This window comes from Chiloscyllium plagiosum, unplaced genomic scaffold (genome assembly GCF_037043375.1).
Source record: "Chiloscyllium plagiosum isolate Xiang-an unplaced genomic scaffold, Cpla_swu_hap1 HiC_scaffold_30, whole genome shotgun sequence".
NCBI lineage: Eukaryota > Metazoa > Chordata > Chondrichthyes > Orectolobiformes > Hemiscylliidae > Chiloscyllium > Chiloscyllium plagiosum.
The window spans coordinates 22974481-22983767 of record NW_028270168.1 but is presented as its reverse complement, the minus strand read 5'-3'; the positions used below and the strand labels follow the sequence as shown (position 1 = coordinate 22983767).

At 46.1% G+C, this 9287-nt stretch overlaps 1 protein-coding gene across 3 annotated transcripts in view; it reads left to right on the top strand.

Annotated features, from left to right (window-relative positions):
* Positions 1 to 4331: 4331 nt before the first annotated feature.
* rcc1 (regulator of chromosome condensation 1) overlaps positions 4332 to 9287 on the top strand; it is a 40276-nt gene continuing 35320 nt past the window's right edge. The window contains exons 1-2 of one of the 3 annotated variants that reach the window (XM_043717586.2): positions 4332 to 4463; positions 6791 to 6884. In XM_043717586.2, coding sequence (XP_043573521.1) covers positions 6806 to 6884 — 79 coding nt within the window. In that variant the 5' untranslated portion in view covers positions 4332 to 4463; positions 6791 to 6805. Of the gene's footprint in view, positions 4481 to 4863; positions 4885 to 6790; positions 6885 to 9287 lie in introns of those variants that run through there. The other 2 variants (XM_043717583.2, XM_043717587.2) reach the window with 2 other exon arrangements.

Here is a 9287-nt window from a genome sequence, read left to right as displayed (position 1 = left end):
TTAGGCTGACTTTGGATCATTAGGATCAGTGGGGGAGCATGCTGTTGTTTCTTATGAAGTCCATATTACCATTGGAATATGTGAATTTGTTTATGGGCAATATGCAACCCTATGCCAACATCAGTATCAATGATAACACTAATTTGTCCCAACATCAAACAGGAGCATTAGAGAATAATTTGAATAACAACGAAAGCTTGAGATATTGGGGCAGATGACCAAGATGTTTTGTCATGGCCAATTTTTGAGTGCCTTGAAACAGGAGAGGTAGTTATGAGCTTGAGGTGCATACAGGAGAAAGCAAGACTGTAAATGGTGTAATTAAACTTGTATTCTCAAGGGGCCAGTTACAAGGGTATTGAAGCTTTTCTGCACCAACTGTGAACCTTTATCTCATAGCAGGGTAGATCCCTAACCCTAGGCTGAGAACACCTTCAGAGTTTTCTCATTTAATATGATGGGGTTTGATTTTATAATGCATGACCCCAATGAGTTGTAGCAGGTGTGGATGGAGAAGGATTTGAAAACCAGGCTGAGTACTTCAAAGCCAAGGCATTGCTTGATTACTTGTTGACAAATGCCATCTGAATTTTTTCGCAGGGTTGTGTCTATGGAATAAGCTGCCAGAGACTTGGAAGCTGGTACAGTTACGTAAGGATATGAGCCAAATGCTGGCAAATGATCCTAAGTCAGTTTAGGATATCTTAACATAGATGAGATGAATCAAAGGGTCTGTTTCTATGCTGCACATCTATATGAAGTGGGACTTGGTATGAGTTCATAGTAAAGGTAACAGCACAATGCCAGCCAAAGTGGATAGGCAATGTAAGGAAGCTTAGAGCATTTCTCATCCAAGATGGAGGATGGGGAAAAAATTCTGGCTGTACCAGGCTGCTTTTTTTTTTGTTTGGAGGCATTTTAGGTGTTGGAGGTGATTTCTCTAATTCCAGGAGCAGCAATTACTGTTTAAATGCAGTTGCATTGTTTTGGACCTTTGGAGGAAAAAGTCAAAACCCTTTTTTTAAAAAAAGGGAGAGGAATAGACAAAGGCAGCACATGAGCAGGCACTGCTGGAAAGAGAAAAACTGCACCGTGACAGGTGTGAACCTGCACAGTTACTGCCTTTGCTGTTTGAATGCATGTATTACTGGACATGGAGTGCGTCTGGGAAAATCTGAGATGCAATCGACATGCAACAACTAATTAAAACTCTAATCCCCTTTTAAAATACACAAAAAGAGATAGCAAGTAATCTATAGTAGGGGAAAAAAGTCAGTTTAATGCTCCTTGCCTCCTGGTTCCAATGAACAAAAAATAAAAATCAAAGTTACAAAACAGGAACAGCCTTTCAGCCCTCCAAACCTGTGCCTATCCAGATCCCCTCTAAACCTGTTGCCTATTTTCTAAGGATTCGTATCCCTCTGCTCCCTATCCATTTATGTATGTCTAGATACATCTTAAATGATGCTATTGTGCCTGCCTTGACCACCTCTGCTGGCAATGCGTTCCAGGCACCAACCACCCTCTGTGTAAAGAACGTTCCACACATACTGCCCCTCTCACTTTGAACTCCCCTGACCTCTAGTAATTGAGTCCCCCACTGAGGAAAAAGCTGCTTGCTATCCACCCTTCTATATCCCTCATGAGTTTGTACACCTCAATCAGGTTCCCCTCAACCTCTCTTTCTAATGAAAATAATCCTAATGTACTCAACCTCTATTCATAGCTCGTGCCCTCCATACCAACCAACATTGTGGTAAATATCCTCTGCACCCCCTCCAAAGCATCTACATCCTTTTGGTAATGTGGTGACCAGAACTGTATGCAGTATTCCAAATGTGGCCAAACCAAAGACCTATACAACTAATATGTGCCAACTCTTGTACTCAATACCCCAACCAATGAAGAAAAGCATGCAGCGTACCACCTTGACCACGCTATTGACCAGCATTGCCACCTTCATGGCACGATGGACCTGAACACTCTATGTCAATTTTCCCCAGGACTTTTCCATTTATTGTATCATTTGCTCTTGAATTGGATCTTCCAAAATGCATTACCTTACATTTGTCTGGATTGAACTTCATGTGCCATTTCTCCACCCAACTCTCCAATCTATATTCTGCTGTATTCTGAGTCCTACTCCATCAATCTTAGTGTCATCTGCAAACTTGCTAATCAGACCACCTATACCTTCCTCCAGATCAATTATGTATATCCCAGCACAGATTCCTGTGGAACATCACTGATCACAGTTCTCCATTTTGAGAAACCTCCTTCCACTACTACTTTGTCTCCTGTTGCCTAGCCGGTTCTTTATCCATCTAGCTAGTAAACCCTGGACCCCATGCGACCTCACTTACTCCATCCCTACCATGGGGAACCTTCTCAAACACCTTAATAAAATCCATGTACATGACATCTACAACCCATCCCTCATTAATCAAATTTGTCACTTCCTCAAAGAATTTTATTAAGTTGGTAAGTCATGGCCCTCCCTGCACAAAACCATGATGTTTATCACTGATAAGTCCATTTTCTTCCAAATGGGAATCAAATCTATCCCTCAGGTGTACAAAGTTAAAAATCTCACAACACCAGGTTATAGTTCAACAGATTTAATTGGAAGCACACTAGCTTTCCAAGCGCTGCTTCTTTATCAGGTGGTTGTTCTTCCAATTAAACCTGCTGGACTATAACCTGGTGTTGTGTGATTTTTAACTTTGTACAACACCGGCATCTCCAAATCCCTCAGGTGGTTAGCGATGGTGAGGTGTTACTTTATTGGCTAGCTATTTGTTAGATGGGTCTCTGGAAGTTTACACTGATTTGTATTATAAATTAGTTGATATGGTGGGGAGTCTCTCGGTACCGGTCTCTCACTCCCCTGGGGTGGGGTGGGGTTTCTGTACCAGTCTCTCACTCCCCTGGGGTGGGGATCTCGGTACCGGTCTCTCACTCCCCTGGGGTGGGGATCTCGGTACCGGTCTCTCACTCCCCTGGGGTGGGGTGGGGGGTCTCTGTACCGGTCTCTCACTCCCCTCGGGTGGGGGTCTTGGTACCGGTCTCTCACTTCCCTGGGGTGTGGGATTCCCAGTACTGGCCTCTCACTCCCCTGGGGTGGGGATCTCGGTACCGGTCTCTCACTCCCCTGGGGTGGGGATCTCGGTACCGGTCTCTCACTCCCCTGGGGTGGTGGGGTCTCGGTACCGGTCTCTCACTCCCCTCGGGTGGGGGGTCTTGGTACCAGTCTCTCACTCCCCTCGGGTGGGGGGTGTGGGGTCTCAGTACCGGTCTCTCACTCCCCTGGGGTGGGGGGGGGTCTCGGTACCGGTCTCTCACTCCCCTGGGGTGGGGGGTCTCGGTACCGGTCTCTCACTCCCCTGGGGTGGGGATCTCAGTACCGGTCTCTCACTCCCCTGGGGTGGTGGGGTCTCGGTACCGGTCTCTCACTCCCCTGGCGTGGTGGGGTCTCGGTACCGGTCTCTCACTCCCCTCGGGTGGGGGGTCTTGGTACCGGTCTCTCACTCCCCTCGGGTGGGGGGTGTGGGGTCTCAGTACCGGTCTCTCACTCCCCTGGGGTGGGGGGGTCTTGGTACCGGTCTCTCACTCCCCTGGGGTGGGGGGTGGGGGGTCTCGGTACCGGTCTCTCACTCCCCTGGGGTGGGGATCTCGGTACCGGTCTCTCACTCCCCTGGGGTGGGGATCTCGGTACCGGTCTCTCACTCCCCTGGGGTGGGGGTTCTCGGTACCGGTCTCTCACTCCCCTGGGGTGGGGGGTCTCGGTACCGGTCTCTCACTCCCCTGTGGTGGGGGGTCTCGGTACCGGTCTCTCACTCCCCTGGGGTGGGGGGGTCTCGGTACCGGTCTCTCACTCCCCTCGGGTGGGGGGTCTCGGTACCGGTCTCTCACTCCCCTCGGGTGGGGGGTCTCGGTACCGGTCTCTCACTCCCCTGTGGTGGGGGGTCTCGGTACCGGTCTCTCACTCCCCTGTGGTGGGGGGTCTCGGTACCGGTCTCTCACTCCCCTGGGGTGGGGGGTCTCGGTACCGGTCTCTCACTCCCCTGTGGTGGGGGGTCTCGGTACCGGTCTCTCACTCCCCTGGGGTGGGGGGTCTCGGTACCGGTCTCTCACTCCCCTGGGGTGGGGGGGTCTCGGTACCGGTCTCTCACTCCCCTGGGGTGGGGGGTCTCGGTACCGGTCTCTCTCCCCCCCTCCCCTCGGTGGGGGTCTCTGTCCCTCCGGGGCCGCGCTCCGCTCAGGGGGAGCGCGCGGGTTCCAGCGTGCCGTGTGCGCAGGCGCTGCCTGAACCGGGAGGGAGAGGATCCCAGACAGAGAGAGAGAGAGTGTGTGAATGTGAGAGGGGGAGGGGAGATAAAGAGAGTGACAGAGACAGAAAAGGCAAGAAAGAGAGTGAGTGACGGCCGGACAGAGAGGAAGGAGAGGAGCGTGCTCTCCGCCAGGTCAGTCAGAGGAAATGGTAAATATGTGCTTCCGTGTAACACCGTCATGGACCCCTCAGGGTCGGGGTGGGGGGTTATGTTCTGGAATGTTCGGAGACCGCGGCCCCAGTCTCTTTCCTCTCCTTCCCCCAAAGTTGCTGCCAGCGCGACGGCTCCGGCCTGGCCTTACCCTTGAGTTGAAAACAGCTCGAAAATGTGTTGTGTCCGCGTTAGTTCGCTTTGTCAATAAAGTTGGATAATTTTTAAACATCTGAGAGAGAGGGCGGGCGGGGAGAAGTCTGTGTCTGGCCGCGGGAGTTTTAAAACTGCCCACCCCCCACCGTGGTGCCCGGGTTATTGGGCTGGGAAGGTCCTGACTGGGGCCTGGTGCTGCAGAAACATCCAGAATCATCTCCTTGCCCTCACTCCGCGCTGTTTGTTGGTGTGTTCCTCTCCCTCTCTCTCTGTGTGTGTGCGCATTAACTCAGTCTCGCCATCCTCTCTGGATGGTTGGATTTATTTAAAAGTTTGTCAGCTTTGTGGATGAGGCGGAGAGGGTCAGATCTTGAGTATACTTGGGGGGCCTCAACAAGTTTCTCTGAGCTGGTACTTTTCCCAACTTTTATACGAGGGCGGAGCTTAGGATAATCCATTTTGGTTTTGAAAAAAATGTACATGTTTCATACATGATTTGGAGATGCCAGTGTTGGACTGGAGTGGACAAAGTTAAAAATCACACAACACCAGGTTATAGTCCAATTTGGAAGCACTAGCTTTCGGAGCGCTGCTCCTTCATCAGGTGGTTGTGGAGTATAAGATGGTAAGACACAGAATTTATAGTTTGATGCAATGCCCTTAGAACCAAAGAGGTAAGGAGATTTTGTTTTATCCTTGATGCAGTGCGGTACGATGAATTGGAGTATCCTCTCCCTAAAGGGCGCTTAAGAGATTCAATAGTAAAAGGAATTGACTGTAAACTCGAAGGGAAATGTAGGAGACCGAACTGGGCTATGGGGACTGCTTCAAGCCTGCAGAGGTGTATGATGGGCAGAATGGTCTGATGTCCTGTAAGTCTGTGCTCTTTAAGATGTAGCATGTGATTTGCAGCTATATCTTGCAGATCATAAGACACAAGATTGCGTCAATCTTGGATTTTGTTCCTGAATAAGTAACTTACTAAAACGCTGCACCAGTGAAGCAGCCATTACTTAGAGAAGCAGTCATATTCATAGTGATTGTTGGATATTATAGAAAAAGGAACTTTGAACAATTCTAGGTGTTCTGATGCATGGGCCAAAAAGTGGGAGATGGAGTTTAATTTAGATAAATGATTTGTTGCATTTTGGTATGGCAAACTGGGTAGGACTTATACAATTAATGGCAGGGCTCTGGAGAGTATTGCCGGACAAAGCATGTAGACAGAATGGTGAAGAGGGCATTTGGCACACTTGCCTTCATTAGTATATTGAGTTTAGGAGTTGCAGCTGTACAGGACATTGGTCAGGCCACTTTTGGAATAGAGGTAGCCCCCACTATCCAAAATTAGAGCATTCCCAGGAATCCTTTTGTAAGCTGGAAATGGCTTAAAGCGCAGGTGTATTATTTAAATAGAAAAAAAGCATTGCTGTTTTTTGTAAAAGCAAAAATCCTCTTTGGATTTGTGAAAACAGGTACTAATGTAGGTCTTTTGTAAAAGCAAAATTGCATAAAACGTACGTTCGAAAAGTGGGGGTACTTGTACTATGTTCAATTATAGTCTCCTTGTTATCGGAAAGGTTTTGTTAAACATGGAATGGCTCAGAAAAGATTTACAAGGATTTTGCCATTGTTGGAGAGTTTGAGTTATAGGAAGAGGCTGAATAGACTGGAGCTATTTTCCTTAGAGCATCGAAATTTGAGGGGTGACCTTATAGACTTGTATGAAATCATAATGGGCATGGGATGAATAGTAAAGGTCTTTTCCCCAGGGTAGGGGAGTGCAAAACTAGAGGGCATAGATTTATGGTGAGAGGGGAGAGACTTAAAAGGGTCTGAGGAACGTTGTTTTCATGCAGAGGATGGTGTGTATATGGAATGAGCAGCCAGATGAGTTAAGTATTATTTGAAAAGGTATCTGAATGGATACAGGTATAGGAAGAGTTTTTCGAGGGATTTTGGCCAAGTGCTGACAAATGGGACTAGATTAGTTTAGGATATCTGGTCGGCATGGACAGGTTGGACCGAAGAGTCTGTTTCCATGCTGTATAATTCTTACGGCTTTCATCACAAAAACATGGTGTAGTTAAATGTCGGATGTGTTCAGTCACTACATATGTATTTCACTAACAGGGCTTGTTGTTGCTTGACAGGAGTATCAGAATACAATGCCAGGAAAAAAATCAGTGAAAAGGTCAAAAGTTAATGAGGACGGAACAGAAGGTGATGAAACTAAAAAGTTAAAGAGTGAGTATGTTCATTCTCTTTGTGAACTCTAATCAATTTGCAATGTGTCTGGATTTATACATGCTGTTGTTCCATTTTGTGTGGGTTGATTTTAAACCTTTTGCTTCAACTAAATATTCAATCTGTTCTCTTTCTTTAATTGAGGTAGATTGATTTATTTGAATGCTGTGAATTAAGAGCTGAATTTTGCCCCTTGAGTCTACTGTAGCATTCAATAAGATCATGGCTAATCTAGCTGTTTCAAACTCAAATTGTATCTACCCTCAATAACCTCAGATATTTTTCAGTCAAGGAATCAGTCTCCCTCTGCCTTTAAAAATCTTCAGTGACCCACATTCCCTAAAGGAAAAAACTTGTTAAATCACGACAGTGGTTAGTTTGGAGTTATATTTCCAAGTTCTGCAAGCATTTGGTTACAATTTTCTAATCTAAAAAGAAGGACAATTTCAGGTGAAAAGTTTTGGAATGTGAACTCTTAATGGTGTCTGTTGTTTCAGCTGGTGTTCAAATAGTGGCCAAAGCAGAACCTTCCTGTCCAAAACCTCATGAAAGTCAACAATTGCATCACATTGATACTGCATTGCATCCTGTGTTGGAGATGGGTCTTTGGAGTAAATTTATACACTCTGTGCAAGTGGAAATTATTATTGGCAAACATTGACAAACATACTGTAAATATAATGTGGAAATAGCAATGTGCAGTGTTTTCTGTTTTTTTTTTGCTGTTTCATCCACTAGTTTTTTTTGGAGAGATCGGAACCAAATCAAATAGTGGCACCACGTTAGCCAACCTCCAGTCTTCTGCCACCTCACCTGAGGCTATTGATGATACAAGTATCAATGCACTGGCCCCAAAGTGCTCCCCCACTGACACCTCAATCACCTGCCCTGCCTTATTTCCCAAGAGTAGGTCAAGCTTTGCATCTTCACCAGTAGGTACATCCACATACTGATTCAGAAAATTTTCTTGTACACCATGGTACCAGTAGTAATCTAGATATTCTTATCCCCGAGGACCTCCTTTTTAAGTTCCTGCCTAACTTCCAATATTCTCCCCTCCCCTCTCATCCTTTTCTCTTATGTTGTTAGTTCCAATGTGTACAACAACCTCCTGCTGATCCCCCTCCCCTTTGAGAATATTCTGCACTCTGAGATATTCTTGATCCTAGAACCAGGGAGACAACGCACCAATCTGAATTCTTGCTGTTGGCAGCAGAAACATCTGTCTGTGCCTCTAACTGAACAGCCCCCCATCACAATCGATCACTTGGAACCTGATGTACTACTTGTTACATTAGAGCCAGTCTCTGTTCCAGAAACCTGGTTGTCAGTGCGACATTCCCCTGAGGGTCCATCACCCTTTACATTTTCCAAAATAGTGTACTTTTTTGAGATAGGGATAGCCACAGGAGACTCTTTCACTACCTGCTTCCCTCTCCTACCTTTCCTGGAGGTAACCCATCTACCTGATTATATCTGGAGTTTATTTCCCTTCCTGCAACTGCAATCCATCACACCCCCATGTGATCCAATAGCATTTGCAACCAAACTACTTCCTGCAGACATAATAATCAGTAATATGAGATCTCTCTCTAAATCTCACATCTGACAGGAAGAGCACATCACTCTACTAAAGGCCATCTTTGTGCCTTAATGATCTATAGACCAAGAAAATAGCTTAGGAATGTAAAAAACACTAACTTCATACCTATATGTTACATCATTAAAGTTTAAATGAGACCGATCTCCATAAAGCATAATTGAAAGTAACTCATTCTACTCACTCTTTATTTTAAAAAAAACTGTAAGGTTACTCTTTAAAAAGCCACTTAGCTGCTTCCTTGCCGTGAGCTCTTTCACATGGGTTTCTCCAAGGTCAGTGGTGAATTTTGCTGTTTGTTAATTTTTTCTTAGACAAACTCCGATGTTCAAGATTCTTGAAATAGAATAGTCAGCTGTGACTGTTTAAACTGCTTCAGCATCATTCACCTGCTTTATGACATCTGCATATTCTATTGATGAAGTTTACTGTTTTTGTTTTGTAAATGTTTCCCGGTGCCATGACATTCCGTGCATCACACTGCTCCTACCCTCCTACATCACAAGTGTGGGACCTCACTCAGGGACCTGAGTTGTCCCGTTTTTTTTTCTCCAGCTGCCCCTTTCCCTGGTTTTATTAACGAGGTCTTGCTGCTCTGTTACAGTTTCTCTGGTTGTAAGTTTGCTTGCTGAGCTGGTAGATTTGTTGTCAGACATTTTTGTCACCATGCTTAGGTAACATCATCAGTGAGCATCCGATGAAGCGCTGGTGTTCTGTCCCATTTACAATTTATCTGCCTTGGTCTGTTGTGGTGGGTGATATCACTTGTGGTTGTTTTCCTGAGAGGTTAGTAAATGGGGTCC